Source organism: Falco rusticolus, chromosome 8 (genome assembly GCF_015220075.1).
Source record: "Falco rusticolus isolate bFalRus1 chromosome 8, bFalRus1.pri, whole genome shotgun sequence".
Lineage (NCBI taxonomy): Eukaryota > Metazoa > Chordata > Aves > Falconiformes > Falconidae > Falco > Falco rusticolus.
In genome coordinates, this window is record NC_051194.1 from 44722997 (window position 1) to 44741262 (window position 18266).

Here is an 18266-nt window from a genome sequence, read left to right on the forward strand (position 1 = left end):
TGCACTATTGCAAACATGTGCATAGCACATATAAACTACAACAAATGAAACATTCCATCTTTGTAATAAATTGAAATACGTTGTGCACATATGGATGAAAAGCCTATAATATTCCACTAAGCTGTGAAAATACAGTACCACTAGGGAGAAAAAGACTTAGAAGATAGGTCTTTCCACCTCCAACCATTACCCCAATTTCTTTTGTTTACCAGGGTTTTACCCTATTTCTGTGACAGATCAGTCCCCTTTTTCTTCTTCCCTCCTACACTTAATTTCACTCGTTTCTAAGCACAGAGTCCTCACCCTGCCACGCTGTCTCCTGTTTTGCATCTCCTCCCTATATGGTGCCCATGGTGTTCTGTTCCTCAGTCCCCTGTTCAGCTCTGCATCTCATTCTTCTTGGTCAGTCCATTCCAAGGTTGAACCACCCATTATGAAGACACTCTATAAAGAAGAAATGGTTTATGTATGAACTGTCTACTATTATCACTGCCATTACTAACAGCATACCCTAAGGTATGTATGGCTTAAAATAATTTAAAAATACAGCTAATACCACCGTATTAATTTAGCATCTATACAATTAATTGCATTCATACAAAAAGAAAAAGCAATCTGTTCTGTACAGAAGGAAATAAAACTCTCTTGCTTTGATCCTAGAAGTAACCCATCCAGCAAACTTTAGTGATATGGCTTCTGTGGAAACTGCTTAATTGTCTACTAAGCACAGGAAAAAGGGGAAATAAGGCATATGTCAACAAATCTAAGAGCACACCACAGCAGTGAAAAAAGATCATACCACAAATCAAAATGAAGCAGCGAAATTTATTTTATTTCCACTGGCGTTTAATACAAATTTCAGGATGGTTTGTTACAAATTTTTAGTCATTATTGAACAGTGGAATCTACAGATTAGCCAAGTCACAAGCCAAAGACAAAGCAGAAACAGCAGTTTTCAATACAAGAAACTTCGCCCTAGTGTCACTAGGGTTCCCGCTGTCTCCCCATCTGCCCTGCATTTTGGTTGTCCTCTTCAGATTCAGTGATTTGTGGATAACTGCACAAGCACCTGCCTTGGTTTTGCTGGAAAATAACCAATATTTTTTGTATCAGTTAATTGTTAGTGACTAGATACTTCAGAATTAGTGTAGGAAAAAAAGATCACTTTCTTTACTTTATAGCTGTCATGTACTTCCTTAAAAAACAAGCAAGATCTAAGCCAGTGAGTACCATTCTCATGTATCCCTGTATGTACATGCAACGTTATACCAGTGGAGACTGGCAAAAAGTACACACTATTGATCAAGCAAGCCTAAGCCAATAAAACCAGCGAAGTCAAAGCTCAATTCTAACAAGATTACCCTTCTCTAATTGCCACTTGTATATATTCACAAGTCTTCTTTACTAGTATAGGAAGTCATGGTGAACCAAAAAAACACCACCCAAAACCAACCAACCAACCAAAAACCCCTATTTGCAATTCACAATTAAAATGTTTAGTATTTACATACTCTGTACTTGTATAAGTTTATATAATTAGAGATTTCAGGTACATACCTGATTGAAGAAGTAACTTCAGATCTCAAAAGTGAAACTTACAGTCTTTTTCTATGCTGTTTTCTGCATTTCTATACTGTGCAATACCCTAATTTTTCTTTCCCCCAGAATTAACAGTAAGTGATTTAAAACTGGATTTCCTATATAGTTGTCTGCATCTCTTTCTCTTATTTCATAGTTATAATTCCTTTCTTTTGCTTATATTGTAATACTAGTTTTCCCAACTAATACAGGTAATTGAGAAGTATTTTAAAACATGACTTTGATTAATTTTTTTAAAAACTGAAATGTCATGAAGCCAAAATACAGAGCATCCTACTCAGATTCAAAAGTTCTTATTAGGAATAATGGTTTTGTCCATTTCCCCTTCTATCAATCTTAAAACTGTTCAGACTATTTACAGTTTATAGTGGATATTCTACACTGACAAATAGTAGCTGATCTTATTACTTCTAAAAAGTAACTACTATTCTAAAAGACGCAGCAATACTACTGCTTCAAGGTGTGGAAGAGAAACAGCCAGTTTTGCTCAAGGCCATATGAGAATTCAGGGTTTGGTTTCTTCTGATGTCACATTTTTGTTAAACTAAAAACATAGCATATTAAGATTTTGCCAGAATCAACATATCAGTGTGAAAGCCAAAGCAAACATTCCATTAGCCTCTACACATGGAAAATCTACATCACACACATGAATAAGACTACATGGTGCTCAAGAGCTTATCATCACCATCACCACCCCTGGAAAATTCTACAACTGAAATGCTTTGTGCTAGACTAAGAGCTATGCATGCTCAGAAGTCAAGGTTAATAACACAAGGTAGCAACCTAATTAAAATATAGGCATATATTTATTTACATTTCCCATGCAAATGCTACTGTCTCTTAAGACTTAGGGCTTGAAGAAACACAGATACATTTTCACCTTTGACTTACACCACAAGAGTTTTATTGCAGGTTACAATAACGCCATTGCTAGCCAAAGCTTTCTAAGCCACTTAATTCATAAAACAGTATCTTAATCTACCAGGAGTTTAGAATACACTAGAAATGCAGGATCCGATCTTACCTTCAAAGACCCCTTATTGCAACTCATTCTTGAAATAAATCTAGGTTTGTGGAAATTAAACAGGTCCCTCATCTTGTCAAAGATGACGAAGATACTTAACCTCTAAATTTAGATATTTCTTTTTTCTAGAAGACAATCAGTTCTACTTAGCTTAGCAGCTAACAACTTGCAAAAAAAAAAAAAAAAAAGGTTGTCAGCTGTGACATGCTTACCCTTCAGACTAAAACAAAAGCAAGAAAAGAGACTTTAAGAGTGTCACTATATTAATGCATTCAAAACTGCACACATGTTATGGATTGCATGCATTCTATATCCTTGTTGAAGATATTTATTTTATTCATTCGCCTGTTTCATGCCCTCTCCTCCTTGTGGCTAACTGATTGTAAAATTACATTTAAATAGCAGAAGTGGCATCTTTAAATACTAGCTCAACAGCCTCGGTATCATGGCCAGCATCTGAAAACAGTGTTTGCATTTCTGTTTTCTTCTTAAAAGCACTTGACATACTAGTGTAGTTCTGTCCTTTCACTGTCTCTCCACAGGGTCAATATAAAAACATTGTGCCTTTTTTCTAAGACTCAAGCCCTAAGAAAGCAACCTATCTTTGTAAACAACAAAAATATCTCAGCTGCCATGTAGATCGCCATTTTAGTGCGATTACATTACCCCATAACGGTATTATTAATATGTACGCTTAACTACTCTTTTTGCTCCTCCCTCTAGTGTATCTGACGTATCATAAAAATAACGCTTGTACTTATCCAGGCAAATGTTAACTATTTGGTTTCAGCATGGTTTTGGCATTTTGATAATTCTTTTCTACATTATGTTCAGTTTACAACCTACAGCACTTTAATGTATGTGTCACTAAGCTGTTACAGAAACACCAGTTTTGCATGTTTCTGATGAGCATGTAGATGGAAAGTAGAGACTTCAGAGGAGTAAGTCAGCCGCAGTAGAAGATAGCAATCACTGACTGATACCTATGCATATCACATGCAGTTAGTATGAAATGATAACTTACATGCAAATCAGAAAGAGATTTTGCCTTCATTATTTATGCATCAAGAAATTTCCCCCCAAAGAGGAAATACACTTGCAAGACACACAGTGGTTAAAAGAGACATGACTCAAATCAACACTGCACAGCTTGTAGTGATAGTAAGAACAGATACTCTGTTTCTCTAAATCTCTGAAATAAGCATGCTTCAGTTTAAAACTTTTTACATATTGTGAATTTCAACAGGAACAAGATACATGCTTATACTTGCTGACTATTCATTTTCAAGGAAGTAAAATAGTTCCTGGTCACAGTTATGACTAGATTAATGCATATCCCTTTATAACATATAAAGCAGAAGTCAGAAATGTTGCCTCCCCTCACCCTCCCACCCCCTGGATCATTATCATTTTCACACATACGTTTACACACACAAAAAAAAAAAAAAAATCAGGGAAAGGTTTTTAGTTCAGTATATTTCTCCTTTTCAGTGGCTAACACAAGATTTACAGGAAATATACATACTCAAATTTGCTCCGGTTTCTGGAGTTCATGGTACAATTATCTGTAAGGGTGCCTTTGAGTGGTTTCTTCAGGATTATTCAGAGATAGCAGCAATGGTTTTTGGAACTTGCTTTGTATCCAAACTCGCTGCATTTTCACTTTTTTCTTTCTGTTTACTTGTAATCGCCGATCAACTAAATTCTGTACTTCAGTCAATCCAGCCAAGTTGAACATGTTCCATACCTCATCTATTTTGTCATATGAAGAAGTATTGCAATTAAAAAAAATAAATACATTTGTAGAACGTAGTAATTAACAGTCTGCAGTTCAACCAAAGATGGAACCAAATCTGTTTTGAGATTTGAAAGATCAAGGAAACTGCCTGCAAGAAGTCTTTTGTTAGAAATCAATTTTCACAGGTCTTGATTTATATTACAGTAAAAAATGTTATGCTGAGGCCCAAACCACACTGGTTATTACTCATGGCATTCACAGATCCTGCTTCTTCAGAGGGTTCAGTATGCCGTTGAGGAAAACAAATGCATGTCATTTGGTCACTGTACATTATTGAGATAAAGCTATTTCACCTGCCAAACGATAATCCACACATCTATGCCAACCTAATTTTCTCCTTCTTGCCAGTCACCACTGGAAAACTTTATGCTTCTCTGTCATGAGAAAGCACAAACCAAGAAATTTAAAAAATGAGAAAACTTTGAATTCAAGTGACTTCCCATACACATCCCAGATCCTCCTTCTCACTTCTAAAATTACTCAGGTTGGGATAAATCCTGATCCATCTCTACTGCTTATAGTCTAGGTTGCAGAGAGTGAAAGGGAAGAAAAAGTACTGTGCTGCTTGCTTTCACAATTTCCAGTAGCTGGGCTAAAACATACTAGTCTAAGCTGACTGCCAACAGAACCAAGTTGAGTGGATGGGAAAAGAGCAATAGCATCCCATCATCAGGAATTTAAGTTTAGCTCCTGCAGAAAGAGCAGCGTCGTAGCTCAGATTCACCAACACAGCAGAACAAAATATCAGAGCACTGCTACCAACTGTCCTTCCAAGCATGTTTATCTAAATTTTAAGAAAGAAACTGAGTACATCTTTAAATAACAGAATTTGACCATACGATTAGACACAAGATGCTTAGACAAAGAGAAGTTTCCAGTAATGTCAGTAAAGAATCTTGCAGGAGTCCAGATGCAACAAGTGTATACATAAAGGGAATTTTCTTACAACAGTTAGCTTTGTGCTTTGTAAAAGCAGAGTATTTTAAAAAGCAGCCAATAAAACCTTCTTTAAATTTCTGTCCTAAGATGAGCTTTTATAACCCAAATCATCTTGAGAGACACAATCCTTTTTATGAAGCTATACCATTTCATACCTTTGGTAAAGAAATACACTCTGGTTCCATCTCCTCGTACGTAAAAATTTTCTGACAAGCAACGACCTAAGGCATTAGAGCAATACAAAGAAAGGACATGTCACTTTTTTTTAAAAAAAAGTTAAAATGAACAATGAACTACAAAAGCATTCAGGAATTACCTTTTTTAAAACGAACTTGAGCTGTGTCATATCTTCCATAGTCTCGAAATAACAAAATTCCTCCAGGCTTCAGTAGTTTAGCCAACCTATTTACAACCCCTTGCATCCTTAGAAAATAGATAGGATACTGGTGAAATCTGCAAACATAACTTGTTTTTCTAGGTGCTTGGAATGTACATAGATTACTCAAACTACAGTGAGATGTGTCTATATTTACGATAAAAAGGCCAGTCACTAGTCAACTGGAAGAACTCTACAAAAAAGCCTCTAAACCAAAAATTTAAAAGGAAATGTAAGAGAATACAAACTGAAAAGAAAAGGAGCCCTTTTCCTTCACTTCAGCTGAGTTTCAAGGATGGATTAAACCACAGTTTTTGAGTATACAGGTCATATGGGTCAAGTAGATATGACAAACAGTGAATGAACAGTTAGCTATGCGCATTGGTGAGCTAGACTGAGCCTCCTTCCCATACACAGTAAAATCAAGGGCCTGGAAGGCAGACAAAAACTTACCCAATTTCTTTAGGAGGCACTGATCATACACACAAAATCAGTATCTCCACACCTAGTGGCTGAGGATGGAAAGAAGAATCTGAGTAGTACCTCAGGCAAGGAATCTGGCAGAACTCCAGCTGTATATTGCTAGTTAGAGAAGGAAATCCTGCATCCTCCAAAATGCTGGCAAGTTTGTGAATCTTGGTGATATCTAACATCAGCTTTTCCTTATCAAGATTACACCAGCCTGCTGTATGTATGATAGTAGTAAGTACCATACACAGTATTCTTTCCCCTTCACTAGACCAGAGTATCTTCATTCTCACTTTTTAACACTGGAGCTTCTTATAAATACATTTGCATTGCTCCGCAAAATATGTTACTAATGAGTAATGGCTTGGGTTTGCCTCACTCTTTCCAAATAAACTGAAGGACTTGGGCTTTCCACATTCATGAGAGACCACAATAGTCAGTCTGCACAGGGCAGACTGCAAGGTAGAGAAATCCCCTTGCCTAATTCAAATCCCACAGGGAAGCAGATAGACCACGTAGAAGATGAGGAGCCAGAGCGAACGTGAAATGAATGAAAAGGAAAGACAGTACACTGTATCTGAAAAGAGCTAAAGAAGAGTAAGTCCTACATACCTATACAAAATCAGCATAAAATTGCTGTGTGCCAAGAACACCATCTTTACACCATCCCTGTCTCTCAGGTGGCCTTACCCCCTTACCCCAAGAATGTCAGAACTCAAGCACTAATGCAATTTGGTCCTTCTACAACAGTAATGCAGGCATCTTACCCTGCTTTTTAAGAGACAGGATTATGAGGTAGTTCAGCAGAAAATAATGTCATAACTCCAAACAAACAAACAAGAACAAAAAGTATCACACACTTTTTAAACACAGAATTCCCTTAGAGGAAGCCAAGTGCTTTAAAAGTTGTCCTCTTTGCTCATGCTCAACACAAGCAATCAAGTGTGCTGCCACAGACAGAAAAGGCAGCACCACCTAAGAATAAGAGACTGTTCAGGACAGGTATTTGTGCACAGAATTACAGACTTTTCCTATAAACATAAGTTTTGTGCACATACAAAAAAAGTACATGTACAAAAAGTGAAAGTGCTTTGAGAAATCTCATCCCATAGGACTAAAGCACTTTAATTATATAGCTTGAAGAAAGTTTAATACCTTTCAAATTCTGCAACCAATTCTTAGAGGGCCCTTCTCACAGAACTAAAGTGTGTTAAAAATGGAGTACAAGAGTAGCAATTATCAAAAACTAAACACAACAGCCTGAAGAGAAATCACTAAGTAACAATTGTGCTGAATACAAATGTATCCCTCATAAATTTTCCAGGTCTCCAAAGTAGGGAAGTTCTGCATCATCATTCTCTTGGTTTTCTTTTTCATTTCCCAGTCTCAAAGTTTCCAGAAAAAATGTATACTGAGCAAGATGAATCTGGATTACATTTGCCTTTATGCAGCCATTTTACTTCTATGACATGACAGTAGTGACTAACAAATCTTTGGAAAGTGGGTCTTACAACACAGATAATTACATGGAAATTTCTACATATTTGTATACACACACACACACAAGTATCCATGTCAGCCTTTAGAGGCTGACATGGGGACAAAAAAAGATAAACACATTGTCAAAAGCCTAACAGGAAAAGATCCACAGAAATTCTGACAGAACATCCTACTACTGCTTCTACAGGCAAAGCGACTGAATGAATGTGTCTCTATTGTCCAGTTTCTTCCTGGCAGAATCACTGCTGTTACAGAGATCTGAACTCTACTGCTTGAATTGTTTTTGAAATCTAGACCCAGGCTTTGCATGACTCACGTGCTCATCTCTGAACAAATAGGAAGGAGCAATATTTTATATGGGAAATAATTTCTGAAAAGCTAATAATCATTAATAACTGAGGCAGGGAAACAGTTCTCAGACTTGGGCAAATACTGTTCTGTTTGCCAAGCCCATTTTAATGACAGCATGTATTTTCCTTCATATGATCTAGTTAGAGGAAGAGTCAAGGAGTTTAACTTACATGCCCTCTTTTGCATTTTTACCCCATTAATTTTCACAATTATCCAGCCTTAACAGTCAAAGTTTGGTTCCTTAGACAGGGCATTAGTAACAAGGCTAACAGTACTCAACATAATGCTATACACTAAAAGTAAATCAAGTTTTCTTAATCCAAACAAGTTACAAAATTCTGAATGCACCTTGGTGTAAAAGGCCTGCATGTAAGCATTTGTGTGCAGCTAAATCAGCAACGTAAGCATTTATCATAAGGTGTTAAATCATGAATGTTTCGGTATGATCACTGAAAATAATTTCCTTCTAGAAGACCAGTGGTCTGTTTTTTTAATTTGTAATTTTCTTGAATCACTGTCACTTTTAATAAGGGATGTATTTAGTTACAATATACCCCTTGTATTATGATGGAGACAGGAGGCTCACTAATGAATTAGTCTGACCAGCTTTTCTCTTAAGCCTGAAAACGAGAAACAGAATTTAAAATACCTTGGTTTATATAAATATATATATGGAAGCTTAGTAAATAATACATTAAAGATTCATCGTCTTCTTTTGCTATTCTTGAAAACCTCCAATGATAAAAGAGATTTAACCCATTTGCTTTGTGCTTTAGTCTTCATTTACCTGTCAGGATGAATTGTAGAGAGCACAAAGACAAGGAGAATGACATCCAGGATCTCATCTGGAAAAGGATAGGGTAAAGCATCATCACACACATCATGAACAAAGGCAGAACACCAGGCTGAATTGTAGGATGAATGTGACTGTTAGGAAAAAGATGAAAAGAGGCACAGAGAGAACAGTAGTAGTTAATACATTTACTGTGACTCAGGAAACTTTTTTTCTTCAATTATTCAGCATTGTAAAACATTTCATATAAAAGCCTATTCTGTCTGGTATCTTACTCAAGCTGAGAAACAAGCTCACTGATGGTATTCATTCCTCTGTGCATAGAGTAAGACTTTGTTCTTTGGAATATTGAAAACTTCAGTTAAAAGTTGTCAAAGCCATCACAGTCTTTTTCATGAAGACAGCTTCCTGGCAGCCTCCTGAATTACAGGCTTATAAGGTCTCTAAAGCAAGCATATGAATTACCTTTACCAGCTCCACTGCTCCTGAAGCAAAATCACAACAGTACAGAAAGGTTCCGGGTATATTGCTAGGAAAACAAAACCAACACCAGTTAATAAATTATTATTGTAAAAGATAAAAGTCTACATCAGTGTTCATAGAACTACAGAGGGCCCTTTGGGGTTCTCCACAGGTTTGATCAAACATGCCTTATTGATGTCTAGCACATGGAAAGCCACATAGGTTGTAATGAACCAATAGGGCAGACAAATTCATAAGAATACCAACAGGCAGTTAGTATAAAAAGGAGAATGATAGCCTTGTCAGGGAGGAAGTGAAAAGGAAAAGAAAGAAGGTCACAGAGGGCTGTCAGGATTGATGACAACGTCCTGGTGTTGTATTACACATTAATAGGTCACATTTTCTTACAGAAGCACTGTGTTAAGTCTCCATCATTAGCCCATGTATGCATTAGCAATTATTAATTAGCAATATGATTTGGGCAGGGGTGGGGTGTTGAAAAAGTCATCCACAGTTCTGTAGACATTTGGGTTCCCATGCACTGCCTTGCTGTGCTTTTGATTAGATTAAGCAGTATTGGTTGTTTTCCTCCATTATCCCCTTCATTTTGTAAGCCAAGATGAGTAAGAATTTACTGTAGCTGTCTTTTACCTTCCTGTCCCATCCAAGACTCAGCCAGCTGCAAATTTCCTTGTACCATTCATCACATACTAGTAACTCTATGGAGAGATTTTTTTCATCTCCAAAAAAATCACTTAAGAGAAACTGAGCAACCCCCTCAAAACCTAGTGAGGGATGACCTCACAGTCAACTCATGATCAATTAACGTGTCTTTAAAAATATTGGAGATTTTGGACAGATGGTTTCTTTAGAAAGGGAATCAAACTCCGGCAGCACCATAAGATCTCACAGTATACACTGCTAAGTTAGAGACTTTTCTCTGAGGGCTCAAAAGGAGAACCCTTGTGGACCAAAATATATTCCATCTTTGTTGCTGAGCAAAACTTTTATCAGTTCTGTGCCCACCATGAGGATTGATGAGTTTAGATATTTGTCATGGATGAAGACAAGCAGCCTGGCTTTAGACCCAGCCAGTCCCTTGGGAAAGGTCAGGCTGACTACCCAATTGACTTGTTAGGATGTTATTTCAATTTTTTTTTACAACAGAAGAGGAGCTATGTAGAAAGTCAACTTAAAACAAAGACACAGCTTGATCGGGATGGCAATTTCATGATGCATTGTATTAAAAAGCAGTAACTTAAAATTTAAGGAAGGCAGTGGGAAGCTGTTTAGAAGTTACATTACAAACCTAAATGGAATTGTTTTTTGTAGCCAGGATACACCCATACTTGACACTGGCTTCTTTTTATAGGCATACAAAATTTTTATATTATTTATATCATTTTTTCTGTATTTATATTATGCAACTTTAATACTATTAAATAATAGTAAACCCAACTGTGCTATAAAGCCAGGTCTGCTAAGAGATAAGAGGGGTTTCCATCAGTTCACATACAAGATAAATGTGAGTTGTTCAATGTACCAGCCAATGTGATTGACTGGAGGATTTACATATAAGAATAGAGATCTCCAGGAAAAATACCTAATGAGTGGATTCTTAATTAGCAGAAATGCCAACCTATGACTAATGCCTCCTGTGAGGAAGACACAAAAGTTTGTCTCATCTTTTTTAATACAGCCACATTATATCTTTTCCCTATATAGTGTTACTTTCCAAACTTTTCATATGAAACAGGGCTCCCCTTTCATTACATGCTGTCTAAAGCAAGGAACTTGTGGGATGAAGACGCATTGGTAACACTAATGAGTTGCACGTATGACCTTGGTGCATCACTCAATTCCTCCTGCTCTCTTCTTTCCATATCTGCAAAACCGAGTATTTCTGTATAGTGGTGATGCCAGCAATCAGAATTCATTTATAGAATACCAAACTCAAGCTCTTCAAGGCATGAATAAAAAGAAAACTATTTCAACCCTTATACATACACAGCCTTTCCAATAAAGCCTTCCTGCCTACATGGAGAGAGGACATGCTGTTGTAACAGCTTTTTCTAAAACTGGACGCTAAGTGGATTAAGATGTTTCAAGGAATTAAGTAATGCAATACAGAACTTGCACCTTCCTTGACACTAAAACCTGAAGCAATATGACAAAGCTTACCAGCCAAATTCAGAAATAACACAACTTCTTACCATTAGATCACATGTCATTATCTACTGTCCCCGATTTTGGACTTTTGAAGAGATATCTGGTAGCTTTACAGTGACATATAAGACAAGAGACTATTTTACCTGACTGATTTTAACTACCAGAAATCAGCCTGAACACACCTGAAGACAAACCTTGTAAGCAAATATGGTCCTCCCAAGACTAGGGTTGACCAGTATGAGGAGTATCTTGTGCTGGTGCTACCAACATTATCTGAGGTCTGCAAGCAATCAGAATTTCAGGACTCTCAACACTTCCTGCAGCACCAGTCTAGCACCAACATTTGCAGAAAATTAAGAAGATGAGAACAGAATTTTCATATTTGAAAATGCAGCACTACATACCATAGAACTTTCAAAATAGGAAAGACACTGTTCCCAGCACCACAACCAACCTAAAATCAGAAGAAAATCAAAAAGTTAAAATACATGAGCAAATAAAACCTCCTGGTTTTTTATCTTTCGTCTTACATGAGTTGGTAGGCAGGACCCATTAGGCCTGAAGGTATTTTGGACAGAAAAGGTATAAACAGCTCGTGCTACAATTCTCAAATCATTGCTATGATCATGTTTCTCCTCAATGGCTTTCTAAAGTTAAGAGAGAATCCACCTCTCAAACTGCATAGGAAAATACGATATTCTTGTCCAATTTCACCATTTGGCACAAATTAGTCAAGTACTTGTACTTCAAGAACAGAGCACTTTAAGGCATAAGTTTCCTTAGGAAATCTGAAACCCAAATTCCAGCGAAAATTGAATCTGACAGTCTAGCCCTCAATTCTGATTTGGGATAAACTTTAAAGGGAAAACAAAGCCAAGATTCTAGGTTTTTCTGAAAGTTTCTGCCATAAGTGACTGTAGTACGTACAATTCTGAAAGCTTACTTTCTTGATATTTATTAAGCGTCTTTAACAGGCTTTTGAGCAATTGAGTTCTGTATGATGGGTAGAGTATTTGCAGTGCATTACCTCTAATATTCTGTAAGTGGCATCACTACCAGGGAAGGATTCTAGCCTGCCAAGTTCTCCTCCACAGACTTTACCCTGAGGATTGTCAGCAGGAGATTTTTCTTGCTTTTTATTATATACATATCCTTGTACAGCAGTAGAACCACCTCCATCATTTTTCTTCCAATATTTTTCTCCTTCCTCAAACATTTCATTTTTGTGTAAAAAACTGTTGGTACTATTTATTTTTGTGTGTTCTGAAGATCTTTCTTCTGTTTTCAACTCTTGTCTCCTTTTCTCTGGAAGAATTTCTGGGAACTCTAGAAACAGCCAATTGCGATCCTTGAAAAAATTATTTTTATGAGTCTTGTAAAATTCATTCCAATATTTGCTAGCTTCTCTCTCATATTTATCTGAAATTCAAACAAAACAAAAACTTGGTGAATAGAAGCTTAGCTACAAAATACTGTAAAGCAAAATGGAACTTGGGACCCAAATTTACAGTTTAAAAATCCATAGTTTCCAACATGGTCCATATTTAAATAAAAACATACAAATTTTGGGTCTTGTCTTAACCTGTGCTCAAAATAACTCCCATGAGGGTTTAATTAGATTTTATGCTACTTAGGATGGGGCAGACAGGCTTTCTGCATCTTTTTTTTTTTAATATACTGGCATAACAAAACATCACCAAAATATAAACCTGTGAATTTCTTAGGCAAGCTTTCATGTCTCAATAAAAACAATGCATCTTTTCAACTGAATGTTCTCCATGTTCTTCCTGTTTAAGAAATACTAAATTGAAATTAATTTCATTATTTATGAAATTCTATAAACAAATTGTTTTATTGATTGATTTATGTTTTATTGAAAATTTGTTGGTAGGTAGTCATGTCTCAAAAAAGTCATCAACTAGAAACCTAGTTCTGTGAACTGCAATGATAAATGCTACTGCGCAGCCAACAGACAGTAATTCACTCAACCATTCAACAATGCAGTTTTGACAGAATGTAACAATACAGTCAGAAGCAAAATCTTTGCTTTCTTACTTGCAAAACACTTCAGAGAGTCTTACAATAGACCTCTGAGTTAACTTTTAGTTCACAAAACATTCTAGCAGTGTTAGAATGTCAAAGAATAGGACTGGAAAGGTTTTCACTGGTCAGGGAACTCATACTCCTTCTCCACAGAAATTTGTGCAATCTTAAAATACAACCTTTCATATAGGTTTGACAGCTTTCTTCAGTAATAATTACAGTCCTTCACCATCTGTACAGATAGAGACCTTTTCCACTACCTAATCTGAAACTTCCTTACTGCAATTTAAGTCCAGTAATTCTTGGCCCATTAACAAAGCAGATAAAGCAACTGAAGTCTTTCACTATGTCTCCCATAAACAAGCTCTTCTCTAGATTGTCTAAACCTAACTCTCCTTTTTTTCCACAGAAGTCATGATTTTTAAAGTTCTGATCATTTTTATTTTTCTTCTCTAGATTGTCTCCAGTTGATTTATTACCTTTAGGTGCTGTATTCCGGTAAAGGCATTATCAACACAGAGCAAAAAAAAATACTTTACAAGGTTTACAGGCTGTAATCCTGTTTATAACTCCCAGCTTGCCATTTTGCAACAGCGTGACACTGCTGATTCAGCTAGTGATTCACCACAACCCTCAGATCTTCTGCAAAATGACTACCTAGCCAATTGTTCCAGAACCTAGTATATTTTTCAAGGAATTATTCCTAAGCAAAGTATTCTACATATATTTTTAGCAAATTTTTATCTTTCAGATCCTTTTTTCCAACATTTCTCCAGATCTTTCTGAATCCTAATCCCATCCTTCAACATACTTGAAACATCTCTTCACTTAGGATCATCTTCAAGTCTCCCATTTCCTGAGGTCACTAATGAAAATACCAAGCAGATCTGGACACAGAACAAAATGCTTCTCTGCCCAGCACAGCCTTCCAATTCTGAAAGGCTCTCTAGGCATTCATTCACCCAAAAGCAGTTTCATTAGCTCTCGCTTGCCTAACTTGCTTATGAAAATGTCAAGTAAAGCAAGTTAGAAGCCTGACTAAGGATAAATTTCAGGACTTCTGCTGCTCTTTCCTTATCCCCGGGGCTGGTAACCTTCTCCAAGAAGGAAATTAGCTTGATTTTACATGATTTATTTTTGAAAAACATTTCTTGGCCAGTATTCATATCCTTTGTTCTTCCAAACCCAGTGTCTGCAAGCTCTGGATTAACTCTTCCAGTATTTTTCCAGGAACTGAAACTAATTATCTGACTCTTTTCTTTTCCCACCTCCCTTTTTAAAAAAGTAAATACTCTCTTTTCTGCTTTCCTAGTCATTCGTGTACTCTATGGATGTACTTTGTAACCTGTTCTTCCTCAGTACCAGAACAAGATCTTTCCTCCTTCTCTAGCACTAATTGTGCTAGCCACTGGACTGCAGCTAACCCTTTCAAAGCAAGACTGATAAAAAGATAAGAATTACAGCTTTTTCAATGTCTCTTTTGTTGATGGTTTTCCCTTCCTCATCCTTAAGTACCAAACCAAACCTTTTTCTTGCTTTTTCCCCCTCATTCCCAAAGCATTTACAGAACTGTTTCTTGTTTGACATCTCTTATTAAGTGTACATCATATAACGTGTTGCCTTTTTTATTCTGTCCTTACTCACATACACTGACCCATTAATTCTTTTAATACAAATGCACAGAATAAATATATGGTGCATTTCTCCTGCTTCTCTCATTTAAATCTTAACATACTATTTCCTTAATCGCTACAGCTTTTCAGAGATAAACAAGGCTGAGTATTATCATTAGAGGCACAGACAGGCAGTGGGAAGCGGAAAGGAGGTGGCAGAATGCCTTGTCCTAGAAATCTGCATAATATTTTAAAATTAACATTTAATACCTCCAATTGTATTATTAAAGGGCAAGACCCAGCCATGCAGTGTAATTGTACAGACTTGTTTTATAATAAAACTGCAGAGCTGATTGAGGTCATATATACCAGATTTCGATAGTGTAAGTTGCACATTCACAGATTGCTCAGCTTCAGTATAAAATAACCCAACCCTTCTACTCAAAAGGTTCTTAAATCATCATCACCCCTTGTTATAGTCACTACTTTCCCACAAGTCTGCGCAGAACCCTTGTAGTTTGATTCCCATCAAGTTTTCCAGATTTCAGAACTGAAGGAAAGCAATAGCTAAAGTCAGCCCTTCAGACTGTATTAGTATGGCATTACATAGATTCAAGTGAAAGAACACTTTACTTTCCATTCTTTCTCTGGTCACTCCTGCACCACTGTGTAATAACCACGCATCCAGTATTATTATCAATTTTTTGTTTCAGTTTCTATATTTAAGTAGTCTGACTACCAAATTTTCCAAAGCCTGTAAAAATGACAAAACTAATAAACATATAACCTTCTGAGACAAAAAAATCCCTTAGTCAATCGATCTTTCTCCTTAACAGAATCTTTCAATACAAATAGGTATGCCTGAGAAGAAACTGGATGCGTTAATAAGTAAATCAAATTCCAGAAGGTAGTATCATGAGTTCATTCAGTTTAACTTCCCTTGTTTTAATGAGGCTCATCAGAACTACTCTGTTTTAGTGATGCAGTAGTATTGTTGAAATCTGCCTTGTCTTTTTTCCCCCTTACTGTAGTTTCCAAGGCCCCAAAATAACCTGCTTGTTAGCTTCAGTCTAGTTCATTGTTCACACAAATAGGCCAAAACGTACTTCCACTTGCAGAATGAAGCTGAAGCTTTCTGAAGGAACACTATCAGCAATGCTCACCTATTCAAGTTCTAAACAGAGGGGCATTCATAGGAAATGTCCTTGAATTCTTGTATTTCTTGGCAATAGACAAATGCCTGATTATTCCATTTCTCACCAGCACAAACTAAGTTCTAATTGATTGGAGATGAAGAATGAAAGGTTCTGTGAGCCACATGGTTACACAGTTTACTTCTCAATTATGAGCTCTTTTTCAACTTTTATACACAAACCAAATGAAAATACCAGATACCAGACGTAATTTTTGAAAAACAAACATCATACTCCTGTATTTAGATAAAGAATATGAGAGGTAACAGAAAAGGGCAGGGTGACAATCCCATAGCATTCAAAGTGATGAAGGGCACACAATCCAAGATGCATTCACAGGTAATTCAATTAAAATCCAACATGTACCCTAGTTACACCAATGAAACTGAGCACAGGATCATAAGGACACCATCTAATTTGACAGGTTCAAGACACGCTAAGTAAACTGAGGTTCCAGGACATCCAAGTAATTCTTTTCAGAATATCCTTCTAATAAAGGAACAAATCAAGAATCCAGTCTTCTATGTTACTATCAAGTTGATACTAGGGCTTTAGCATACATAACTATTCTAGAGTTTAGTCTAGGGTTTATTTTACCAGTTTGAACCTAGAGCTATCATTCTTCAGAAATGCAGAATACATTCAGTTTCCCTTCTAAAAAACAGGTATGAAATTCTTTAATCATTTACAGAGCAGATTCCGCATGATGTATTGGAATACCTTCCACGCAAAGTGTACACACTGCTTCCTGAAGCACTCCCAGCTCAGCCCAGCCAAGGCAGCAAGCTGGCACCAGCTGGGACCAGTACAATTTCATGGCACTTAAATGAAAGTTAAATGGTGCAATGTACAAACACTAGTTCTCTAAATACTCTACAAATCATTAAAAAGCATTTGAGTATTGTACATGGGAATTTTAATCCCCAGCACCCTAGCTGGCTGCAAATTAATTCCTTTTGATGAAGTAACAGTCCTGTGTATTAGCAGTTTTATTCTGAAGCACTGCAAAAGGAGCCAGAACTTGCAACTCCACCATACTGATGTACTTGTTTTACACAGAGCCTACTGACCCACCAAATGCAAAATTGCTCAAATAAGTAACTGAATTGCTAGAAAAACACACTTTGATACGATCTGTTGAGGCAACAAAGGAAGGGAGGGGAGGAGGGAACAGACACGACCCAACCACAAATTTAGACAAGAGAATGTAGAAATAAAAAGAGTGCTCCTGGATTTCAAACCATCTTTAAATGCTTTAATAGCATTAAAATAGGAAGCCATTTTAAGCCATTAGGAAATTGTTTACCTTGATCTTCCCATTGGACTTTCACAAGTGAGTTCTCTGCCACTTTTTCCTTGGCATTCTCCTCTTCTTCTTGTGACCACTGCATGTGGTCCCTGCAAAAGACAGTTGAAGAACCAGCCTTTAAATAGCATTTTCCATAATCTTTTTTTAACAGGGAAAACAGTCACAAATTACCTACACTGTCTCAAGTACATTTTCTTTTTGAATGCAAGGAAATGACCACAAGGAGACTGACAGCTAAAAACTAAGTTTCAGCATATAATAGATAAAAGTTACTAGTTAGGTAAAACTGAAGTTATACTTGAGTATATATACTGTATATATATACTGTAGTAGTATGCATTTTTTTCTTAATAACAGAATTAACACATATCCTATAAATTGAGTGCCTGTATAAGAATGTATTTTGAGTGTCCCATTAGAGTTGTGTTTAGCTGAATAGAGTAACAGACCTATCAGCAAACATCCTGATGCAAGAAACTTCTCACATTACTAATGTTCATGATGAGGAACAAAGTTCATTTAGCAAAAGAATCAGCTGTTCCTGAAACAGGGAGCATAATCCACCTATTCAAGAAGAACAGGATTTTACTGATTTGGTGAATAGAGACAGAAAACATTGAGAAAAA

The 18266-nt window shown here is 36.6% G+C and overlaps 1 protein-coding gene across 1 annotated transcript in view; it reads right to left on the minus strand.

The window, feature by feature from the left end:
* Positions 1-805: 805 nt before the first annotated feature.
* The window catches only part of METTL8 (methyltransferase like 8), a 28475-nt gene continuing 11014 nt past the window's right edge, over positions 806-18266 (minus strand). The window contains 10 exon segments of the mRNA XM_037397861.1: positions 806-1083; positions 4152-4219; positions 4221-4378; positions 5519-5584; positions 5680-5786; positions 8846-8985; positions 9317-9380; positions 11887-11936; positions 12510-12901; positions 17638-17729. Coding sequence (XP_037253758.1) covers positions 906-1083; positions 4152-4219; positions 4221-4378; positions 5519-5584; positions 5680-5786; positions 8846-8985; positions 9317-9380; positions 11887-11936; positions 12510-12901; positions 17638-17729 — 1315 coding nt within the window. The 3' untranslated portion in view covers positions 806-905.